Raw genomic sequence first — 26,133 nt, 5'->3', positions numbered from 1 at the left:
TGTAGCTGAGATCATGCCATTATTTCAGCCAATCAGTGACCTGTAGGAGAGATCACACCATTATTTCAGCCAATCAGTATCATGTAGGTTAGATCACACCATTATTTCAGCCAATCAGTGTCATGTAGGTCGGATCACACCATTAATTCAGCCAATCAGAGGCATGTAGATTGGATGATACCATTATTTCAGACAGTAAATCAATAGTGGTGAAATACCTCACGGAACCAGCCTCAGTGCTGGTGAAATCACACCATTATTTCAGCCAATCAGTGACCTGTAGGTGAGATCACACCATTATTTCAGCCAATCAGTATCATGTAGGTGAGATCACACCATTATTTCAGCCAATCAGTATCATGTAGGTGAGATCACAACATTATTTCAGCCAATCAGTATCATGTAGGTGAGATCATGCCATTATTTCAGCCAATCAGAGACATGTAGGTGAGATCACGCCATTATTTCAGCCAATCAGTATCATGCCATTATTTAGGTATCATGTAGGTTGGATCACACCATTATTTCAGCCAATCAGTGACATGTAGGTGAGATCACACCATTATTTCAGCCAATCAGTATCATGTAGGTTGGATCACGCCATTATTTCAGCCAATCAGTGACATGTAGGTGAGATCACACCATTATTTCAGCTAATCAGTATCATGTAGGTGAGATCACGCCATTATTTCAGCCAATCAGTGACCTATTGGTGAGATCATGCCATTATTTCAGCCAATCAATGTCATGTAGGTCGGATCACACCATTAATTCAGCCAATCAGAGGCATGTAGGTGAGATCACACCATTATTTCAGCCAATCAGTATGATGTAGGTTAGATCACACCATTATTTCAGCCAATCAGTATGATGTAGGTGAGATCATGCCATTATTTCAGCCAATCAGTATCATGTAGGTGAGATCACACCATTATTTAAGCCAATCAGTATCATGTAGGTCGAATCACACCACTATTTCAGCCAATCAGTATCATGTAGGTTGGATCACCCCATTATTTCAGCCAATCAGTGACATGTAGGTGAGATCACACCATTATTTCAGCCAATCAGTGACATGTAGGTGAGATCCCACCATTATTTCAGCCAATCAGTATCATGTAGGTTGGATCATGCCATTATTTCAGCCAATCAGTGACATGTTGGTGAGATCATGCCATTATTTCAGCCAATCAGTGTCATGTAGGTCGGATCACACCATTAATTCAGCCTATCAAGAGTCATGTAGATTGGATAATATCATTATTTCAGACAGCAAATCAATAGTGGTGAAATACCTCACGGAACCAGCCTCAGTGCTGTATTGGTTGGTACAAAGCTGGTAGGTACTGGGTTTGCATCCAGGTACCGGCTCCTACCCAGATCGAGTTTGATAATTCAATGGGTAGGTGTAAGGCTACTACATCGACATCTCTCTCACTAACAACTAGCCACTAACCCACTGTCCTGGACAGACCGTCCAGATAGCTGAGGTGTGTGCCCAGGACAGCATGCTTGAACCTTCAGGTCTTCAGATTTCACAGAAAGGATCGTTTCCCGTACCGTGTCGGTAAAATCACGGAACCAAAATTTTTTTCCCCATGATTATCATATCGAGTACTACTATTCAACAAAAATGTAAATATAACAAAAATATAATAAATGTTTCCGATGGGTTCCCATGATCACAAGGCACGGAACCGAAAAAGTGTTAAGCATGAAATTTGAAATCTTATGGCCTGACCTTAAAATTGGATAAAAGCACAGAACGTTTTTTAAAAATGCATGATGGATGACCCCATTACTTCAGTCAGTGAACACAATAGTGGCGAGATTCCTCAAGTTTACAGAAAACACAAACTTAGCACATTAGGAAATACAAACTATCAACAATTAATTACAACACTTATGTACCTCAGCTCTTGTCACTGGCAACTAGAAAGCAAAAATATAAAACAAGCACTTAATAAATAATGCACTTGCAGGGTTAATTGTCTAATGTAACCTTTAAAAACTGAGCATTAATTATTCTTGTCAAAAAAAAAGGAAAGAAAGAAGGGGGGAGGGGGGAACCCCTAAATTTAGAGATTATATGTAGGACTTGCCTGATACAGTGATTACATCAATATTTTATCAATTTATTTTTTTTGGGGGGGGGGTGGGGTTGGGGGAGAGGCATGTTAACAAACAAGAATTTTATAAAAAAATAAAATAATTAATGACACCACTAGAGCACAATGATTTATTGATCATTAGCTATTGGATGTCCAACATGTTGTCATTTTGAGGTCTAGTCTTAAAGAGGAAAGTCTTAAAGAGGAAACCTGCTACATTTTTTCCATTAGCAGCAAGGGATCTTTTATATGCACCAAAAAACCGAACAAGATAGAACATACCACAGCCTTTGATATACCAGTCATGGTAAATTCACTTTAATTATTATTTGTGAATACTTATTCGTATTCAAGACCCCATATTCTTGGTATGTATCATATTCATCGATTGGTGTATTCACTGCAGCTCAACCGAAAATATTACTTTCATAATCCCTAGAATCTCATTTGAGACCATTTCTATAATAGCTACCGTATTTTCCCCATGTATTATGTGCATTTTTTTCAGAAAATACAGATTAAAAATGGGGGTGCGCACTATACATAACAATAGAAAAAACTATCTTTTAAAAATGTCCAGCGATCACCCATAAAAAAACTGTTATTGACAGTGTTCATCACAACGAAACATCAAAACTCTTATAAATCGCTTTTCACTTGTGATGGTAGTACTAAATGCCATGTACTGGTATCCAAATTCTCCACCAAAAAGTGCACAAATGACAAAAATGGACCGAAAATATTTTAATTTCCATGAGATCCACTTCGGCCATTTCCTTCAAATCGGAAATATGAGAATTTAACTATACTTTAGAAATCGATCGCGCATTCCCAGCTGGCAATACTGAACCAAATGTACCATGCTATATTTTCGTTTTCATTTATTTATTAGTCATTTACAGTGTATGGGTATATACTAGAAACTTGATTGATCCATTGTGAGTCTGGGTAAGACTTTCACTTAGGCACTGTCCAGTATGGCAATATTATAAATCACCTTATCATAGATATTAGCTAGGGTTAGGGTTGGGGTTAATGACAGTGCCCTCCCCTAGAGTCCTTCCCTAAATTAAGTTTTGTTTTTGAATCTTTCTTCAATGTTAATTTTGGTGACGGCTGGCAATACGATACATCTTGCAGAAACCGTTGATTTTGTGGCATGTCCCCTAAAAGTATGTGCACCCCCAGCATCTCCCGTAGAATCTGCACCTGAGTATACAAAACTTACATCTTTCGCCAATGTCAGCATGGCCCTTGAAAAAATACTGCCCCAAATGACCAAACCGAAAAGATATTACATGTTCCCTACTAGTGTGGGCAGTGCGCATAATCCCCTAGAAAAATACACCTGAGTTACAAAATTTACATCTTGAAAACAGATTGCATTCAAGAAAATTGTACTCAGGCCATAATAAATTTAGGCTGGTAAAAACTGGGTTCGGAAACCGGTCGACTCAATAGGGATTGTTAAATTATTTCACTGACTCAAAACATACCTTAAAATGAGTGTGTTCCAGAACAAACTCTCATTACTACGGCTATTCCAAAGGGACGAATGCCTTAAGCTGTTCAATGACTGTATAAGAAACTTTAGTTTCCTAGTTAAAATAGAACTGTTTACAAGACTTCCTTTTTCACTGATACTAGAATAGCCCTGTGGTGACAGCGGGTTTCCCCAAAACACAAACCGACAAATATATTGCATGTCCTCTACTAGTGCGTGCATCCCCACAACCCTCCCCTAGAATCTGCACCTGAGTATTTAAGACTTACGTCTTTCACCGATGCCAGCACAGCCCAGCTGGCAATACTGCCCCAAATCACCAAACCGACAAAGATATTACATATCCCCTACTAGTGTGTGCACCCCCACCACCCTCCCCTAGAATCTGCACCTGAGTATTTAAGACTTACGTCTTTCACCGATGCCAGCACAGCCCAGCTGGCAATACTGCCCCAAATCACCAAACCGACAAAGATATTACTAGTCCCCTACTAGTGTGTGCACCCCCACCACCCTCCCCTAGAATCTGCACCTGAGTATTTAAGACTTACGTCTTTCACCGATGCCAGAACAGCCCAGCTGGCAATACTGCCCCAAATCACCAAACCGACAAAGATATTACATATCCCCTACTAGTGTGTGCACCCCCACCACCCTCCCCTAGAATCTGCACCTGAGTATTTAAGACTTACATCTTTCACTGATGCCAGCACAGCCCAGCTGACAATACTGCATTAAATCACCAAGCCGACAAAGATATCACTAGTCCCCTACTAGTGTGTGCACCCCCACCACCCTCCCCTAGAATCTGCACCTGAGTATTTAAGACTTACGTCTTTCACCGAAGCCAGAACAGCCCAGCTGGCAATACTGCCCCAAATCACCTGGTGGACAAAGATATTACTTGAACTGCCACTCAGAGATGCACATCTGGGCACCGTTCCACGAAGCGAATTGCACCTGTGTATATAAGACTTAAATACTTAACATGCGAGAACTAAACAGCTGGTTTTCTACGATCAAACACCAACCAACATATATTATGCCCCACTAATGCACTCCCTGCACCCTCCCCTGGAATCTGCACGTGAGTATATAAGACTTACATTTTTAATCGATGCCAGCACGGCCCAGCTGGCAGTACTCCCATGATGATTTGATAAACTTTCAAAGAAGGACTTGTCCCCTCTTTGTGTAAAAAATGGATCTAATCTATGCACCAAATACCTTTTATGAAACTCTGTGCGATGATAAACTTACGTCTTTCACAGATGCCACCCCCGCCTGCTACCGATCCCGGTCAGACTGCTGGTGCTCCCTTGCACGACCAGTGCAGGCACCCTCACCCCCCCCCCCCCCCCCCTCTCATGTTTATGTCTCGGCAATTATCACTTACGAAATTGACTCAGTTACCGCTGCACTTGCGCCACGACATCAGACATGATTAAAAGGTCGGTAAACAGCTTGCTCTGAATGTGCACTTCTTTAAACCCTATTAAATAACATCAAAGGGGCACTTACGAATGCCATAAGGTTGCTTTGTGTAATAACGGCCCAGTTTACGGAGCCAGGAGTTAGCCTTAAATCACTGAATTACACTCTGGCAGGAATGCCACTCAGAGATGAGCACCTGGGCTTCCAGCAGGTAACTCAGAATGCTGCACTGCAGGCCGGAATTCAAAGAAAGGATTACAAGGTTTAAATAACTCAGAATGCTACACTCCACGCTGGAATTCAAAGAAAGGAATACAAGGTTTAAATAACCCAAAATGCTAGGCAGACACTCCACGCTGGAATTCAAATGTTTTAAAATGGAAGTTTAAACAATTCAAAGAAACAAAGGTTTAAATAACTCAAAATGTTACACTCCAGGCTGGAATTCAAAGAAAGGAATACAAGGTTTAAATAACTCAGAATGCTACACTCCTGACTGGAATCCAAAGAAAGGAATACAAGGTTTAAATAACTCAGAATGCTACACTCCAGGCTGGAATTCAAAGAAAGGAATACAAGGTTTAAATAACTCAGAATGTTACACTCCAGGCTGGAATCCAAAGAAAGGAATACAAGGTTTAAATAACTCAGAATGTTACACTCCAGGCTGGAATCCAAAGAAAGGAATATAAGGTTTAAATAACTCAGAATGGTACACTCCAGGCTGGAATCCAAAGAAAGGAATACAAGGTTTAAATAACTCAGAATGGTACACTCCAGGCTGGAATCCAAAGAAAGGAATACAAGGTTTCAATAAAGTTTCAAAGTCTCCAGGCGAATGTTCTTTAAAAAAAAAAAAAAAAAAAAAATGTTTCTAGGAAAGCATGACCCAAATACTTTATAAACTTTACTTGATACAATCTAGAAAATGTTTTGCACATGTTCCCAAGTTTAAACATTATTTACCTAACACTGGTATGTCTTAATATAAAGTTATAGTTTGTTTTGTTTAATGACACCACTAGAGCACAATGATTTATTAATCATCGGCTATTGGATGTCAAACATTTGGTAATTAAATTTTGACATATAGTTTTAGAGAGAAAACCTGCTACATTTATTCATTAGAAGTAAGGGATCTTTTATATGTACCATCCCACAGACAGGATAGCACATACCATGGCCTTTGATATACCTAATTTAATAATTAACCAAAACTTAAAAGATTTGTGCAATTGATTCATTATTTGGATGTGTATTCACAGGAAACCTGTTAAAAGTTTTCTATTAGCAACAACATTTTCTCCCAGACAGGACAGCACATACCACAGCCTTTGATATACTGGTAATGGGGCATTAGTTAAGATGGATCTGCTGTGGTTTAATCCTATGACCCAAACATCTCAGACGAGCACTCTACCGATTAAGCTAAATACCCCCCACCGCCAATTTTCCTTAGTGTTTGGCAATTGTTACCTGAAAGTCGACATCACTGGACTAAGCAGGGGGTGATGGAATCCTCGACTGTGCGCCTCGATTATCTCGCTAGCGATCGTATTCAGGTCGACAAAACTCACGTTTTTGTGATTGGCCATGGCCGACATCTGCTCGTATCTGAGAAATGGGTCAAGGTAATTTATAAAACAGTTTTCAGTCATCTAAAGGCAATTTTAAAATAAACAAATATTTTCTATACCACCCCAGAAAATAAGAAAAAAAAACCCATGCAGTTTTATTATAGAAGTGCTATTTTGTCATTGATTATTGGATGTCAAACATTTGGTAATTTTGACATATGTGCTCTAAAAAGGAAAGCCACAACAGTTTTCAATTAGTAGCAAGGGATCTTCAATATGCGCTATCCCACAGACAGGATAGCACATACCACAGTCTTTGATATATACCAGTCGTGGTACACTGGCTGGTTGGAAGGAAATGTTTTATTTAACGACGCACTCAACACATTTTATTTATGGTTATATGGCATACAGATTTAGGAAACCCGCTGTCGCCACTTCATGGGCTACTCTTTTCGATTAGCGGCAAGGGATCTTTTATATGCACCATCCCACAGACAGGATTAGCAGCAAGCAGTGTTTCCACCAGGGGGAACGATCTGGGTATGGTGCTATAAAATTGAAGGCAACCACAGTCAACAGGGGGCTATGGGGGGCCTCCCACTGAAAGACAAATAGCCGAACGGATAGAGTGATGGGGAACGATCTTAGACCGACAGTGCATCAGAGCAAGCAATTTACCACTGGGTTAACGTCCCACAGATCTGCACTGGCATTTGGAAATGACGCCATACCCGTTTTACCCTCTGGAAACACTGATGGGGAACGATCTTAGACGACCGTCCCACAGGCAGCACTTTACCACTACTGGCTTTGTCCCAGTTGTGCACTGGCTGGAATGACAAATAGCCAAATGGATCCACTGATGGGGAACGATCTTAGACTGACCGTGCATCAGGCAAGCACTTTACCACTGGGCTACGTCCCACACTGCACTGGCTGGAATGACAAATAGCCGAATGGATCCACTGATGGGGAACGATCTTAGACCGACCGTGCATCAGGCAAGCACTTTACCACTGGGCTACATCACGGCCCTCACTGGCTGGAATGATAAATAGCCGAATGGATCCACTGATGGGGAACGATCTTAGACTGACCGTGCATCAGGCAAGCACTTTAACACTGGACTACGTCCCACCCTTTACGCTTAACATCGAGTTTGAGGTAAAATGTTTTGAGATTAGCATGTTTGTACAATCCGATTAAAATGAGCTCTACTGGGCTAAGATCTAACAGCATTTCATCTATAAATAACAATTTAAATATCAACTAATTACACTTCGCCTTTTATAGGTTTATTCGGGAGCATACTAAAAATGCGGAATGCAATAGGCGAACTTGTTGATCTATTTCAACATTAAAAAAACGGGGAAAAGTGCAGTAATAAACTCTGGATTGTATACTAGTATAAACAGATTTTATGGCTATACCATCTTGAAATGAATTTTATATAAAATTTTATATTGCAATTAGTTTCTGGCATACTTTGTAATTTACCCGAATTGTTTCGTATACCCTCGGCATAATCCCGAATGTTTTCAAATTCTTTTCAAATCACTGGCATGATTTTGCAAGTAAGGTTTTGACTGGTCGAATGAAAGGTCAACTGGACATGAGCTCCAATGGGCTGCTGTTAGGAACTTAGATTCACATGTAATAGTGGAGCTAATTTTAATTAGATTGCACGTTTGTACTACGGATATATTTTTTTTAATTCTTATTTCGGGCACACCCATTATTACCTCAGACTTGGTGCAATCTAAAACCCGGACAATATCACATGTTTTGGATGGAAAATATAGAAAATGTCTGACAAACTGCGGAAAACCCAGAAGCATGGTACAGACTGTGAGGCGGGGCGCAGCCCAGTGATACAGTGCTCGCTTGATATGCGACCAGTTTGGGATCGATTCCCTTGTCAGTGGGCCCATTGGGCTATTTCTCATTCCAGCCAGTGCACCACAACTGGTATATCTAAGGCTGTGGTATGTGCTATTCTGTCTGTGTGCTGGATGGTGCATATAAAAGTTCCCTTGCTACTAATGGAAAAATGTAGCGGGTTTCTTCTCTAATACTATATGTCAGAATTACCAAATGTTTGACATCCAATAGTTGATGATTAATAAATCAATCTGCTCTAGGGGTGTCGTTAAAGAAAACAAACTTCGATATAGATTATAAAAAATCTGGACTTCCAGATAATACGGAAAAAAACCCTTTTATGTCTGGATACAAGTCCATCATCTTGTGTCGAGCTGTCAGGTAGTGATAGAGTTGTCCACACAGATGAGCCAGCAGAATCTCCAGGTCACTAGGGGGTGCTGTTCCGGGTGTGGTGTCCATGTGGCCCGAGCTATCAAGTCTTTAATTCTTGCATCAGAAACTGGTAGATGTTTCTAAGGTTCTAAACAAATTAAGAAGACAAACTATTTTAAGAAGTGTTTCAGAATTAAAAGAAGGAAGGACATGTTTTATTTAACGACACACTCAACACATTTTATTTACGGTTATATGGCATCGGACATATGGTTAAGGACCACACAGATATGGAGAGAGGAAACCCGCTGTCGCCATTTCATGGGCTACTCTTTTCGATTAGCAGCAAGGGATCTTTTATATGCACCATCCCACAGACAAGGTAGCACATACCACAGCTTTTGATATACCAGTCATGGTGCACTGGCTGGAATGAGAAATAGCCCAATGGGCCCACCGATGGGGATCGATCCCACACCAACCGCGCATCTGGTGGGCGCTTTACCACTGGGCTATGTCCCACCCCTGTTTGAGAATTGATCACGTGGACGGGGTGAAAAGGTTGTGAGACAATGTTTTCAAACATTTGCCACCTACAAATTAGAGCTTTTTATTTTACAATGAGTTATTTTAAAATGTATCCAATGACTTGTAGGATAAATAGAGGATTTGTCACAAGCGTTTTTTAATATGGAAAATATCAACCGAGTCTGTGTTGATCGGTATTTGTCGAGGCTCTGACGAGACAAATACTGATTAACAAGACAAGGTTGATATTTTACTTATTAAAAAAACATGAATAGCAAATTATATTTATCCTATAACACTTCTAAAATAACATTTTAATTTTTTTGTTTAGCAAATCACAGTATTAAAGTCGCTGCCATCGGTAATATGACGTCATCACGATTAGCACAAATCAGTTTGACATCATGCATTTAAAATAAATCTTTGAAAACGTTACGCTCAGGTACACAGGTCTTAACTGTTGGCTTGTAAGCAAATGACCCATCCACAGCAACACATTGCCAAGAGACCTTTAAAATTTGCATACCATTATTAACCGGGGTAATACACTAAATTATCACATGGGTTTATGACATGGATATCATGGGTAAATTATAGGATAAATGGTATCTTACATACACAAATGTAGTATTTCCTATGTATCTTAAAAAATAAATTTAAACATCTTTTCCACCTAAAATGTATTTGCAGGCCTAGCTTGTATTTCACAAGGAAATCAATTTTGACTGTGCTTTTTTCATTGGATGGTATGGCAGCAGAAATCTGGTCATCACCTAGAAGCAGCCAGTTGTATGTCTTTAAATTGTTATCACACAAATATGTGTTAACAGTATGTGTTATAAAAATAACGAATGATGTTCTCACCAACGGGTATGTGAGAATTCACAAAATAGTAAATAGCCTCTATTAAAAATATACTTATCTGCCCTTCATTTTCATCGTGCTAAGTGGTCCCAATTAGCCACTAAATTATTTCCAGCGCGTTACGCTCCAGTCACTTGCAACAAAGGTCCTTTGTTACTACTGAATTGTGGAGTAGTTGTCGACTTGTTCTTTTATTTTTTGACATTAATAAAGTTTTCTATTATTATTATTGTTCGTCAGATTGTATGCAATCTTCTTCTTTTACAGAAAAGAAAATGTACAATGTTTTGTGCTCAGCAAAAATACTTACTAACACGTTAAAACAGCAAAATGAGCTATAATGTGGTCTCGTGACATGTTTCCTTTAATGTAGTTTTGATATTTGCAAGTAATATGCATGTGTTTGTGTATATATCACTGTGTACGAATGGAAGTACATTAATTTGACTAAATGACTTACTGCGATTTTCTGTACCGCTAGCTGCATTATTAACTACAACCTACGCAGTAGTTAATAATGAAACTAACGATACAGAAATTCACTTCCTCACCTAACGATAAGGTTTCTACTGTCTGACTTGCAAACAAATCGGAACAGCAAGTCCAGTGTCAGTGTCAGACAGACATAGTGTAACGGACACAATTTCATGTGTAATTTAATAGTTACGATCGACTATCTACCTGCAATTATTAATATTATGCACAACCATTAAGCATTCCATGGTGTATATATATATATATATATATATATATATATATATATATATATATATATATATATACACACACATACATATATATATACATACATACATACATACATACATACATACATACATATATATACACACATAGATATATATAGTGCCCCCCACTTTTCAGATATTTTGCTTTATAATAGTCTAAAAGTGTGTAAATATAAAAGTGTGGCCCCCTCCCCACACTTTTTGGCTGTGTGTGTGTGTATTTGTGTTTGTGTGTGTGTGCGTACATCCCCCTGCCTTGCCACCTTCATACGCCACTGGTATATGTACATAGATAAAAACTTTTCAAATGTGTGTGTCAGTTTGGGTTGTTTTTGGTTGTGCGTGTGTACTGGTGTGTGGGCTTGTTTTGTAGGCTATTGTTTATTTGGGGGCAGATTTGTTGTTGTTACTGGGTTTGTTTGGGGTTTNGTGATAATTACCAAATGTTTGGGGGGGAGGTGAAATTGTTGAGGGGGGTGGGGTATTTAAAAAATATTAGGTTTTTTGTTTTGCCTGCCACTTATGCTTATAATCATGTATAAAACAATGTCTTCATTTTAACATTTAACCTTAAATAATCGTCATGCAAGACTAACATAAATATATTTGATGTAAACAACAGGGTTGAAAATTAGCAGTCGCCCAGTCGCCCATGGCGACCTTTATTGGATAAGGGCGATTAAGAATTTTACAAAGGTAGTCCATTGGGCGATCATCAATTTTAGGTCTGGCGAGTATGGTACCAATTGAAAAAAAGAAAGACACTGAAACTGAATTGAATGTGACAAAACACATAGCGTCTGTGTTGGCGCGAACTACAGATCTGGTAGCAGAATACATGGCACATGCTGTATTAATTGACAGCGCCAGACTCGGCTTCTGTGGCTTTGGGCTGGGTCTTTCTAAAAATAGAGCTCAAAGCGTATCAAAGACATTGCATGTATATACTTTTTAATCTGGAAATTGTCGGCTTATTGGAATGGACTGGACTGGATACACCATAATTATCTAATAGAGCTACTATTTGATAATTGTTATTCAATGTTACGATAAAAAGGAATCAAATTTAATTAGCTTACATTATTCTGGTACAAAATCAAAATCTTGTAGTGTTAACACACTAACGTGAGCGCATGCATGCATATACAAATAACAATGATTTTTTTTCATTACTACAGGACTTATTCCAAAGGTCAGTTAACTTATTGTCGTTGTCGGTATTCTTTTATGTTTAAGAGATTTGCATGAAATAAGAACTGATCTAAACTGACACCAAGACTTACATGATGATACGATCAACTAAATATTACTGTAATAAACAATATGTACATTTTTAATGATTTGTAATATGATAACTAAGTCAATCACATAATTTGGTAAAATGATTTGTTGGGGTTTTTTTTAGGGGGTGGGTTCACAGATTTATTTTTCTTTTGATATTTATTTTATTAGAAACCTTCTACTGTAGCATTTACAATATTCATATTAAACGTACACGTGCGGATGCTCTGTCTATAGGAGGACAGCCACTCCCTAGGAAATCCTTTACTGAAGATTTTACCCTCTTGCATTGCCACAAAGTTTATTTCATCCCTCTTGCATCGCCAGAAAGAAGACTGCCACTCCATACTAGTTTATATACTACAGCACATGCAGTTCTACATGTACCTTTATTCTCGCATTTTTTTTTTTTTGGCTCTTTTAGCATTTTGTCTTCACTCCTGTATTAAAAATGACATTTAATCTGTATAATTTAATGGTAAATTGTAAAGAAACATTTTTATTTATACTGGAATTCTTTTTTCAAAATTTCTTTTTATTTAAGTTGATACAGGGTTAAAAGTTTAAAAACATTTTTAATATAAATTTTAACTTCATTCATTATAAAGTTACATGCCAATTTATCAGTTTTATTTTAAAGCAAACGGACTATACGGTGAGCACATGGTTATTATTCAACAAAGAACATTCTAGTTTTCATTTTGGCTGTGCAGTTCAATTGCAGTGTGATAATTGGAGGACTAGTTGTATTTGAGAAGGGCCAGTAACATGTTTCTTCAACTGGCCCTGCTGGCGACCATGGTTTTCATGTTAATTTTCAACCCTGAAACAAAACAAGTACTGTTACTGTAGGTAGATGTTTTTGAAATAACAAAAATATACTCAGAAATAAATAACTTATAAATTCAATAGTATGAAAAAATGTGTTCCCCATGGGACACACTATAAACATAATGTTTCTATTATCTATTACGATGTTACTGTAACACTCAATTCATTAAAACTGCAGGTGTGTTTGTATGTTTAAATGAAATTATGATAATTAATGTGAGGCGAGATTGCAGCTTTGAAGCAAAAACAAATACATTTCCATGCAAGAAAACCAAAACAATCAGGGTGTGTGACAGCTCGCTAGATTCATCTCCTATATTTAACACAGGATCAGTTATAACAAAATGCAATTTCATCAACTTAACTTTTACCTGTATCATTCTTTACTTTTAAAGCATAGGTGGGGACATTTATGATGCCAGGGATTGGCATGCATAAATATCAGCTGAAGATTCACAAACAACTGTGACCATCATTTTTCCAGCTGTGGTTTTGTTCCCGTTGTTGGAAGCTCCCTTATTCGTAAATATTTCTGCAACCTAACCCTTGTAATAATTTTTGGAGGCACATTTTCATCGCTGATCCAGGAATTTATATCATGATCGTCCATGTTTGTTCAAACCGGAACGTGCCAGAAGTAGAGTGGTTAGGGGACGTAATTTTGCCTAATTGTTTTTCGTTATTTCTAATAGAGGCTACATGTATAATGGCATCTCCTACCTTCAGACTACGGGTTTTAAATTTTATGGGAGATACTTTTTCATGGTTACACCAACATTCAAAATGTTGCTTACCTCCCTTGCCCTTCCAATACCATGAAACCTCTTCTGGCCTAAACAGGTCAAGGTCATGTACATTTTCTCTGCCATGGCTAATTGTGAGAAACATTGCAGCAGAGTGCCCCAGCAAGTGGCAGTTCCACCTTTATCCTTGTCCTGAAGATATTAAAAGAAAGAAAGAAAGACATGTTTTATTTAACGACACACTCAACACATTTTATTTACGGTTATATGGCATCAAACATATGGTTAAGGACCACACAGATATTGAGGGAGGAAACCTGCTGTCGCCACTTCATGGGCTACTCTTTTCGATTAGCAGCAAGGATCTTTTATATGCACCATCCCACAGACAGGGTAGTACATACCACGGCCTTTTATAATACCAGTCGTGGTGCACTGGCTGGAACGAGAAATAGCCCAATGGGCCCACCAACAGGGATCGATCCCACACCGACCGTGCATCGAGCAAATGCTGTACCACTGGGCTATGTCCCATCTCTTTAAAGATATTAAAACAAGAAGACAAGAAATGATCAATATTTTTACTTCATTTTTCCCTATTTTTAAAGTTAATGTTAGCCTCAATTTTGTGGGATGAAGTTTGTTTTATTTAACATCACCACTAGAGCACATTGATTTATTAATCAGCGGCTATTGGATGTCAAACATTTGGTAATTTTGACATATAGTCTTAGAATGGAAAACCACTACATTTTTCTATTAGTAGCAAGGGATCTTTTATATGCACCATCCCACTGACAGGATAGCACATACCATGGCCTTTGGTATACCAGTCGTGGTGCACCGACTGAAACAAGAAATAGCCCAATGGGCTCACTAACAGGGATTGATCCCTGACCGACCGCGCATCAAGCATATGGTTTACCACTGGGCTACGTCCCGCCCCCTAACTGCGGGATGAAAGGTTGGTTGCACCTTGAACTTTTACTCACTCAGATACCATTTGGTTTACAGCTACCTAAAGAGGTTAACAGTTTCTTCTGTTTAACGACCCCACTAGAACACATTGATTTAGTAATCATAGACTACTGGTTGTCAACCATTTGGTAATTTCACATATACATATAGTCTTAGAGAGAAAACCCGCTACATTTTTTCATTAGTAGCAAGGAATCTTTTGTATGCACTTTCCCACAGACAGGAAAGCACATACCATCAAAGTCCAGACTCAATCTCTAATGATGTCACACACATACAATTTGTATGGCGTTGTCATGATATTAGTTTCTCTAGACTCTAAAAGTTTTATAAGCACCAGGCCTGTTCGATGGCGCAACACATTTTACCTAATGCAGCAAGGGATTTTTAATATGCATTTTCCCACAAACAGGAAAGCACATACCAAGGCCTTTGTCCAGTTGTGGTGCACTGGTTGGAACAAGAAAAAACCCAATCAGTTGAATGGATCCACCGAAGTGGTTCGATCCTGCGACATAAGCACCTCATACGAGCACTCAACTGACTGAGCTAAATCCCACCCCTTTGTCCTAAATAGATTGAAAACTGATCAATATTTTAAACTTCAAACATCTTCAAAAATGTAGCAGGTTTCCTCTGTCTACGAGTCATAATGACCAAATGTTTGACATCTGAAAGCTAATGATTAGTTAACCAATGTGCTCTAGTGGTGTTGTTAAACTGACAGACACTAGTTCTTAAACACTATGGCATATCTGTTACACTATTTTTGATGACTGAAGTCAAACATTACTTAGATATCATTGTTTAGATTATCCAGTTCCGTGCATCCAAAGTGTTTCTGGTCATCCTGGTATTTGTAATACCAAGAAATGCATTTTTCATATTTTTAAAAACACGCGTACCTCTGAATTCTAAATAAAGGATATGAAGATGTTTATTACTTTTAAAGGGACATATACCCTAGTTTTAAACACTAAGACATATTTTTACTATTAGAGCCATTTTTGACAACAGAGATCATACTTTACTTAGATTTTATTGTTTAGATTATCCATGTCCGTATGTTCGAAGTGTTTTTGGGTCATCCTGTTGTTTTTAATGTCACAAAATGCATTTCTCATATTTTAAAAAATGCATGTGCCTCTGAGAGGTAACACTTATGCAGTCGAGTTTTAGTCCATTTTTAGAGGGTATTTCAGCATTTCAAAGTCACAGACTCATGTTTCACTCAAATGTAACTTTATCCAAATGTGTTACAGGTTTGTAGATTAACTAAACATAGTGTTAATTTTCATGAGCTGAAACTAGGGTCTGTCCCTGTAAAGAGTATTTCCCATTTCAACGTCAGACTCGTGTTTCACTCTGTTGTAACTTTATAGAAATGTGTTACAGTTTTGTAGATCAACTAAACTTAGGGTCCAATTTTATGGGTTGAGACTAGGGTCTGTAACTTTAAAGAAAATAAACTAAGGGGTTAATTTTTTATTTTATTTAAACATTCAGTTTACCGCAAGTTCTTTCGCCCGGTCAAATGCGAACTGACTGAGGTGTAAGAAATAATTTTCTAAAAAGTTCTCCTCTCTCAGGTGGAGATGACATTACTCAGTCTGGTTTAGATCGTTTTTCTCATTGGAACTCTTCTGAAAAAAAGAAGTAACAAAGATTAATTTGCATGTCCTCATCATTTAAAGATAATTTTTCTCTATGAACACTGTGAATTACGTAGAAAATGTGTTTCTTGCCAAATAAACAAAAAGAAAGATTTTTTTTTTTATTTAACAATGCACTCAACACATTTTATTTACGGTTATATGGCATCGGACATATGGTTAAGTACCACACAGATATTCAGAGAAAACCCGCTGTCGCCACTTCATGGGCTATTCTTTTCGATTAGCAGCAAGGGATCTTTTATATGCACCATCCCACACAGGATAGCACATACCACGGCCTTTGAAATAAGAGTCGTGGTGCACTGGCTGGAGCGACAAATAGCCCAATGGGCCCACCGACAGGGATCAATCCCAGACCAACCGCACATCGAGCGAGCGATGTACCACTAGGCTACATCCCGCCCACCCAAATAAACAGTGCCTAATCTGAAATACGTACACTACCATTTTGTTTTATGTCAACAGTAAATAAATATTTTTAAATTGTCCCCCTGTAGCCAAAACGATTTCCATGCCCGGATGTGGCCCGGTAACCTAGCTATTTATAGACTGCCTATGACCTCACTTTGTAGCCTATTTATAATTGCTACACATGATGTCCCAGGATTAGTTTAGCACTTTTAATTTGTCTTCTAAATATTTTGGGGGTGGGACATAGCAAAGTGGTAAGGTGCTCACTTGAAGCACGATCAGTCTGGGATCAATCTGAGGGTTGAAAATTAACATGAAAACCAAGGTCACCAGTTGAAGACAAATCTTACTGGCCCTTCTCAAATTCAACTAGCCCTCCAATTATCACATTGTAATTTTAATGCACTGCCAAAAACAAAACTAGAAAATCCTTTGTTGAATAATAATCATGTGCTCACCATATGTAGTCCATTTCCTTCAAAAGGAAACCTATCAATTGGCATGCAACTTCATAATGAATCCAGTTAAAATTCATATAAAAACATATTATTAAGTTTTAAACCCATACCAACTCTAATAACATTTTCCAGTATAAATAAAAAGAATTCTTTACAAATTACAATTAAATTATGATGATTAACTCATTTTTAATACAGGGGTGAAAACAAAAATGCTAGGACAGCCGAGCTATTCAGCTTGACTTGCACTGCCTCTGAAGTAAAAACAAATAATGCAATACAGAGAATAAAGGTAGAACTGCGCGTGCTTTAGTATATAAACCTAGTCTCAGGGTGGCAGTCCTCTTTGTGGCCATGTTATACGGTGAATATTTCTCTTGGGTACCAGCCTCGGTGGTGTCGTGGTTAGGCCATCGGTCTACAGGCTGGTAGGTACTGGGTTCGGATCCCAGTTGAGGCATGGGATTTTTAATCCAGATACCGACTCCAAACCCTGAGTGAGTGCACCGACCAGTGATCCATAACTGGTTCAACAAAGGCCATGGTTTGTGCTATCCTGCCTGTGGGAAGCACAAATTAAAGATCCCTTGCTGCCTGTTGTAAAAGAGTAGCCTATGTGGCAACAGCAGGGTTTTCTCTAAAAAATCAGTGTAGAGAATGACCATATGTTTGACGTCCAATAGCCATTTAAATAAGTAATCAAGTTTGAATTATTTACAATTTTCCCCCCCCCCCCCCCCCCCCAATTATTTCACAACCCCCATAAAAGTGACTCCTAACAGATTTATAGACAGCTTGGGTGGTCCCATCCAGTATACCTACCAGCCTTTTAACCGATAGCCTAACCATGACGCCAGTTTACAAGTCACAGATACATGTACTAGTATTATTCATAATTCTATAAAAGCAAACACCAAGCTCTGTACGAAATACTGACTTATTATTATCTGTAATTTTAATAAAAGGTACATGTATCCTATGCTATCAGTTTTTCATTTTAAAGCCAATGACTACAGCTGCCCATTCTAGGATATAATTTTCTCCCATGAAAGACAGGCATATTCCATGACGTCAGCATGACCATGTGACTTCTGTTGTTTGAGCTGATATTAACACTGGGTGACGTCACATAAACGGGAAAATAACGCAAGAAGTACTTTTTATATTTAAAAAAAACAAGGAAACCTGCTGTCATAATGAAATTATACTATCATTTTCGGTTAAACCAATTTCTGAGTACGATCTTTGCAATGATTATGATTATTTTATTGTAAGATAAAAAATTTAAAATGTAGGTTCTTCACGTTTTCACAAAATGCTTGTTTTTCATCTACTGGATAGGAGAAAAATAATCCTCCATTATGTATACATGTGGGACAGGCCTATTCCACACTCGGGTACATAATATGTCAGGGACTCTGCAAGCCTTGTCCCCGACAACAAATTATGTACCCTTGGGTGGAATAGCCCTGTCCCACATGGACACAGATGGAGGCCTGGTTTTGAGTCCTAATAAAGATGGAATTGCTTAGGGAACTGGGTCTGTCTTTCATAGAATAATGGATTAAAAGAATGTTTTATTTGCAACAGCATATTTTATTCCAACACTAGTGGCAATAATCAACATCATGGTAAAGTTTCTCAGTTTAAAGCTGATGGCGACAGTTGGCTGTTTTTGTAGGCGAGCTCAAGCAGTCCGAGTGCACTGAGGTGCAGCTTACGCTGTTTATGGCTGTGTCGGACAAGGCCCATGACGATCGAGTCTTGGAGCACGATGGCCTGTTGCTTTCCATCTTCTCTGTTTAAAAAAAAAAAAAAAATGAGACAGAAGAATGAATGAATGGATGGATGTATGGATGGATGGATGGATGGATGGATGGATGTGTAACTACACCCCAGCCCAAAACTAGATCCACGAAAAAGAGAAAAATAAAACAATATTTCTTTTATTAACCTTCCAACTACTGCAGGCAAGATATCTTGCCCTACGTCACGGCAGTCGACATTCTGTAAACTGTATACAGTGCATTCCCAAATTCATATTTCCCACCCTTTTGCACACGACACTTACCGGAAACAATTGATTATTAGAAAACGGAAGACAACTCTGCTTCCTGTGTCTTTAGATTTTGGTTTTTCAATGGAAAATACCTTGGTTTTTGACAAGTATTTTTACTTGACAACAATGGTGGCACATCGCGGTAATGTTCAGGGATCAATAGCTGATTGAGACAGCTAATATGATAATAAATATGATCATTTTACCAACAATGAAAATCACCAAATATTGGGATATGAATCGGAGTTCGTTTAAAAAAAAAAAAAATTCTGGTCAGAAAACCAGTCATTGGGAATAATGGACATAAATACTGGACAGATGGCCACAAATGCCTCTAAGTAAACGCAACGTATTCAATTTGTTTGCCTAATTTTAATCAACATTAACTGATCTAAAATAATACTTCAAATATGAACTTTATTTTATGTACTTATAAAACATATAAGGTAATATATGTGAGTAAAAATTATAAACTTGGACCCACTCAACATGTTTTCTGCCAAAAATTAATCCAGTAGTCTAATAGTTAACACCTACATGTATACTGTATGAGTAGCCGTTAGATATAATTTATCGTACATAAATTACGTAAATAAAAGATATGTAATGAATAAAAGCACGGCCTTTGATGTACCAGTCGTGGTGCATTGGCTAAAGCGAGATATAGCCCAATGGGCCCATCGATGGGGATCGATCCCAAACCGACAGCGCATCAAGCGAGCGCTTTACCACTGGGCTACATTTCGCCCCCTTCTTGCTTACAATTACATTATTACTATGCTCTGTAGATATAGTAACTTACCGTTCTCTAAAAGCCTCATACTTTGAAAGAAAACGAAAACCCTGATCATGCTTTCCACAAGAAAATAATAATTTGAGGGTACGTAATAATAAAAAAACGGATCATACGTACCTCTACTAGGTGGTTATGGGTCTAGGCCCATATTTTTGAAGCATCTTTTCCAACTAAAATTTATTATCTTATACACAACAAAGCAAGCAATTTCAACCATGCTTATTTCATTGGCTGTATGGCGACTGGGTCATAAAAAAAAAAATGAGACAGAACAATGAATGAATGGATGGATGGATGGATGGATGTGTAATGACACCCCAGCCCAAAACTAGATCCACCAAAAATAGAAAATTAAAACAATATTTCTTTTATTAACACCTATACTGTATGAGCAGCCGTTAGATATAATTTATCATACATAAATTACGTAAATAAAAGATAATATGTAATGAATGATTAACGAGCGCTTTACCACTGGGCTACATTTCGCCCCCTTCTTGCTTACAATTACATTATTACTATGCTCTGTAGATATAGTAACTTACCGTTCTCTAAAAGCCTCATACTTTGAAAGAAAACGAAAACCCTGATCACGCTTTCCACCAGAAAATAATAATTTGAGGGTATGTAATAATAACAAAACGGATCATACGTACCTCTACTAGGTGGTTATGGGTCTGGGCCCATATTTTTGAAGTTACGATATCGTAAAACCATCGTAAGCTATGACGTCACTACAGCACACACCATAGTGACGTCACAGCTTACGATGGTTTTCACGATTTGGTATTTATCACTAAGATAGCTTCAAAAATATGCGCCCCGAAATCTTCTGAAATTGGGACACTGTATTTCATAGGGATGGGATGTAACTCAGTGGTACAGCACTTGCTCGATGCACGGTCAGTCTGGGTCAATCGCCGTCAGTGGGTCCATTGCACTATTTCTCGTCACAGTTCGCAAATGTTAGGAACAACGTTCATTGGCTGAACTGAGGACAGCTCCCTCAAATGTCATAAAAGACACAGACTGGTATATACGATGGTACAAACCATGAACTAAGTCATGTTAGAAATATTAATAATACTGACAGAATTGACAAAAGAGAATGTTTGATTAGCATGTAATGACATGTGACCACACTTGATATTCAGATGTCATCGCTTTATCACAATTAATATGATAAATCTAAACATCAAGCGTGATCAAATGTCATAAAAGACACAGACATGACTTCCATTAAAGAACTAAGGCAATAATATTATCTATTGAAGTATATTCGTGTAATACAAAAAAAATTCAAATTTTTTCCAATTATTATGACCTTTTGTGACATTGTATGAACATGCCCCCCCCCCCCCACCCCCCACACACACACCAGCCAAACGACTAAGTAACTGTATATGGATTCACTTTGGGTATTTGGTGTAGCAGAGCCATAATGTAATTAGTAATATGATCATTATTATTATTATTATTATTATTATTAATTTAAAGAAACTTTGTGGCTGTTTGGTGTAGCACCAACACTAGTGGCAATAATAAATAAAATCATGGTAAAGCTCAAGCAGTCCGAGTGTACTGAGGTGCAGCTCACGCTGTTTATGACTGTGTCAGACAGGGCCCACGATGATACAGTCTTGCAGCACGATGGCCTGTTGCTTTCCATCTTCTCTGTTTAAAAAAAAAAAAAATGAGACAGAACATTGAATGAATGAATGGATGGATGGATGGATGGATGGATGGATGGATGTGTAACGACACCCCAGCCCAAAACTAGATCCACCAAAAATTGAAAATTAAACCAATATTTCTTTTATTAACACCTATACTGTATGAGCAGCCGTTAGATATAATTTATCATACATAAATTACGTAAATAAAAGATAATATGTAATGAATGATTAGCGAGCACTTTACCACTGGGCTACATTTCGCCCTCTTCTTGCTTACAATTACATTATTACTATGTTCTTTAGATATAGCCACTTACCGTTCTCTAAATGCCTCCTACTTTGAAAGAAAACGAAAACCCTGATCATGCTTTCCACCAGAAAATAATAATTTGAGGGTATATAATAATAAAAAAACGGATCATACGTACCTCTACTAGGTGGTTATGGGTCTGGGCCCATATTTTTGAAGCATCTTTTCCAACTAAAATTTATTATCTTATACACAACAAAGCAAGCAATTTCAACCGTGCTTATTTCATTGGCTGTATGGCGACTGGGTCATAAAAAAAAAATGAGACAGAACAATGAATGAATGGATGGATGGATGGATGGATGTGTAACGACACCCCAGCCCAAAACTAAATCCACCAAAAATAGAAAATTAAACCAATATTTCTTTTATTAACACCTATACTGTATGAGCAGCCATTAGATATAATTTATCATACATAAATTACGTAAATAAAAGATAATATGTAATGAATGATTAGCGAGCGCTTTACCACTGGACTACATTTTGCCCCCTTCTTGCTTACAATTACATTATTACTATGCTCTGTAGATATAGTAACTTATCGTTCTCTAAAAGCCTCCTACTTTGAAAGAAAACGGAAACCCTGATCACGCTTTCCACCAGAAAATAATAATTTGAGGGTATGTAATAATAACAAAACGGATCATACGTACCTCTACTAGGTGGTTATGGGTCTGGGCCCATATTTTTGAAGCTACGATATCGTAAAACCGTCGTAAGCTATGACGTCACTACAGCACACACCATAGTGACGTCACAGCTTACGATGGTTTTCACGATTTGGTATTTATCACCAAGATAGCTTCAAAAATATGCACCCCGAAAGCTTCTGAAATTGGGACACTGTATTTCATAGGGATGGGATGTAACTCAGTGGTACAGCGCTTGCTCGATGCACGGTCAGTCTGGGATCAATCCCTGTCAGTGGGCCCATTGCACTATTTCTCGTCACAGTTCGCGAATGTTAGGAACAACGTTCATTGGCTGAACTGAGGACAGCTCTCTCAAATGTCATAAAAGACACAGACTGGTATATACGATGGTACAAACCATGAACTAAGTCATGTTAGAAATATTAATAATACTGACAGAATTGACAAAAGAGAATGTTTGATTAGCATGTAATGACATGTGACCACACTTGATATTCAGATGTCATCGCTTTATCACAATTAATATGATAAATCTAAACATCAAGCGTGATCAAATGTCATAAAAGACACAGACATGACTTCCATTAAAGAACTAAGGCAATAATATTATCTATTGAAGTATATTCGTGTAATACAAAACAATTCTAAGTTTTTCCAATTATTATGACCTTTTGTGACATTTTATGAACATCCCCCCCCCCCCACCCCCCACACACACACCAGCCAAACGACTAAGTAACTGTATATGGATTCACTTTGGGTATTTGGTGTAGCAGAGCCATAATGTAATTAGTAATATGATCATTATTATTATTATTAAAATTAATTTAAAGAAACTTTGTGGCTGTTTGGTGTAGCACCAACACTAGTGGCAATAATAAACAAAATCATGGTAAAGTTTCAGCTCAAGCAGTCCGAGTGCACTGAAGTGCAGCTCACACTGTTTATGACTGTGTCGGACAGGGCCCACGATCATACAGTCTTGCAGCACGATGGCCTGTTGCTTTCCATCTTCTCTGTTTAAAAAAAAAAAAAAAAGGAGACAGAAGAATGAATGAATGGATGAATGTGTAACGACACCCCAGCCCAAAACTAGATCCACGAAAAAGAGAAAATTAAAACAATATTACTTTTATTAACACCTATACTGTATGAGCAGCCGTTAGATATAATTTATCGTACATAAATTACGTAAATAAAAGATAATATGTAATGAATGATTAGCGAGCGCTTTACCACTGGGCTACATTTCGCCCCCTTCTTGCTTACAATTACATTATTACTATGCTCTGTAGATATAGCAACTTACCGTTCTCTAAAAGCCTCATACTTTGAAAGGAAACGAAAACCCTGATCATGCTTTCCACCAGAAAATAATAATTTGAGGGTATGTAATAATAACAAAACGGATCATACGTACCTCTACTAGGTGGTTATGGGTCTGGGCCCATATTTTTGAAGCTACGATATCGTAAAACCATCGTAAGCTATGACGTCATTACAGCACATGCCATAGTGACGTCACAGCTTACGATGGTTTTCACGATTTGGTATTTATCACTAAGATAGCTTCAATAATATGCGCCCCGAAATCTTCTGAAATTGGGACACTGTATTTTATAGGGGTGGGATGTAACTCAGTGGTACAGCACTTGCTCGATGCAGGGTCAGTCTGGGATCAATCCCCGTCAGTGGGCCCATTGCACTATTTCTCGTCACAGTTCGCGAATGTTAGGAACAACATTCATTGGCTGAACTGAGGACAGCTCTCTGCGCTAATATACTTCTAGCAGGGTTCATACACCTTGGAAACAAACAAATTCCAGACCTTTTCCAGACTTTTTTTCAAGACAAAAAAATATTTTTCAAGACTTACGTTACTCAGTAAATACATCTCCCCATATTTTCGGAAAATCAGACAAAATGGACAATCTTTTTGTAACATGCATTGTGCAAGCACATACTTCAAGTCTTTGGTAAATGTCGGCAATTGTTAGTCTCGATTTCCCAAATGTACGTTACTGGCAAGATTAGAAAACGTTATCAGATTCCGCCGGTTTCACGCAACCAAAATTTTCTACGTGAGTCCTAAACACGAATTTCCATACTTTTTCCAAACTAAGTCGCAAAAAAAGGTATTTTTCCAGGTCTGGAAAATGGATTTTCAAAATTCCATATTTTTCAAGGTTTTCCAGACTCCGTACGAACCCTGGTCAAGCTTCAGAGTCAGCTGTGACCCACGTGTCAAAAGACATCAAAGAATACGATTACACAAATAAATCTTGAGATTAGTAGATAAATAACCTTGGCAAATACTTACTTACTACAGGCGAACAAAATGAAGGATATGCTATTACTACAAACAACTTAATATATGTATATTTGTGTGACCCATATTGCTGATTGTTTATATATAGATATAGATTGTTTTTGTCGGTATATGTGAATGAATTTTGTTTTTGTCGGTATATGTGTATGAATTTATGGAAGTCATTCTCCACCATTGTTCCACACTATTGTACATAATATTGTATTTTATTGTTATAATGCTGATAACTTGCAAAACTTAACACAATAAAAAAACTAGAACTTGATGTAAATTTGTAAAAAAAAAAACAATAGTTGTTCGCATCAATGAATACCTAACTGCAGTTTCATTTATTTCCTTTATCTTGGTTAATTTCGTACCCATGGTTGAGACCACGCATTCAGATCGCGATCGCGGGAAATGAACATGCATTATTTATACAAATTGCAGTTAAACATACACTGAATAAAATTAGTTTACAATAATCATGATATTTATTAGATAATGTTAGATATCAATTTGTAAGACTGTGAGGTGACATTTACTAAGTAAGCTGGATTTTAAAAAGACCGTAAATTTTAAGTTTATTAACGTTTTATATATATATATATATAAATGGAATAGTTGTAATACTGTGAAGTCAGCATTCTTAGCCTAGGTATTTACATGCAGAAATCACAACAAACATTTAACATGACGCTGAAATCAACAGCAACAACATGGCACAAGTTATCAAATTGTTGGGGAAGCTGAAAAATCAAAGTAATATATTAACTGCCCCTATCCCCATCGCTGTCTTTGATTTTGATCAGGTAATACGGTTTTGCTATTCAGATTTATTCCAGTTTGTACACAATTAGCTAAAAAGATGCATTTTTATATACATATATAAATACTCTACAGTACTGTGTAAAACAATTTGGGCTA

General features: G+C 37.7%; 1 protein-coding gene across 5 annotated transcripts in view; it reads right to left on the bottom strand.

The window, feature by feature from the left end:
• LOC121376756 overlaps positions 1–25,502 on the bottom strand; it is a 78,512-nt gene extending 53,010 nt beyond the window's left edge. The window contains exons 1-6 of one of the 5 annotated variants that reach the window (XM_041504525.1): positions 24,319–25,502; positions 19,123–19,199; positions 16,368–16,499; positions 13,930–14,070; positions 8,863–9,033; positions 6,526–6,663 (exon numbers count right to left, since the gene is read on the bottom strand). In XM_041504525.1, the coding sequence (XP_041360459.1) occupies positions 6,526–6,663; positions 8,863–8,972 (248 nt within the window). In that variant the 5' untranslated portion in view covers positions 8,973–9,033; positions 13,930–14,070; positions 16,368–16,499; positions 19,123–19,199; positions 24,319–25,502. Of the gene's footprint in view, positions 1–6,525; positions 6,664–8,862; positions 9,193–13,929; positions 14,071–16,367; positions 16,711–19,122; positions 21,825–24,318 lie in introns of those variants that run through there. The other 4 variants (XM_041504527.1, XM_041504528.1, XM_041504524.1 and 1 more) reach the window with 4 other exon arrangements.
• Between the last annotated feature and the right edge of the window lie 631 nt (positions 25,503–26,133).

The sequence above is a fragment of the Gigantopelta aegis genome, chromosome 7 (assembly GCF_016097555.1).
Source record: "Gigantopelta aegis isolate Gae_Host chromosome 7, Gae_host_genome, whole genome shotgun sequence".
NCBI lineage: Eukaryota > Metazoa > Mollusca > Gastropoda > Neomphalida > Peltospiridae > Gigantopelta > Gigantopelta aegis.
This window is presented reverse-complemented; position numbering and strand designations above follow the sequence as displayed.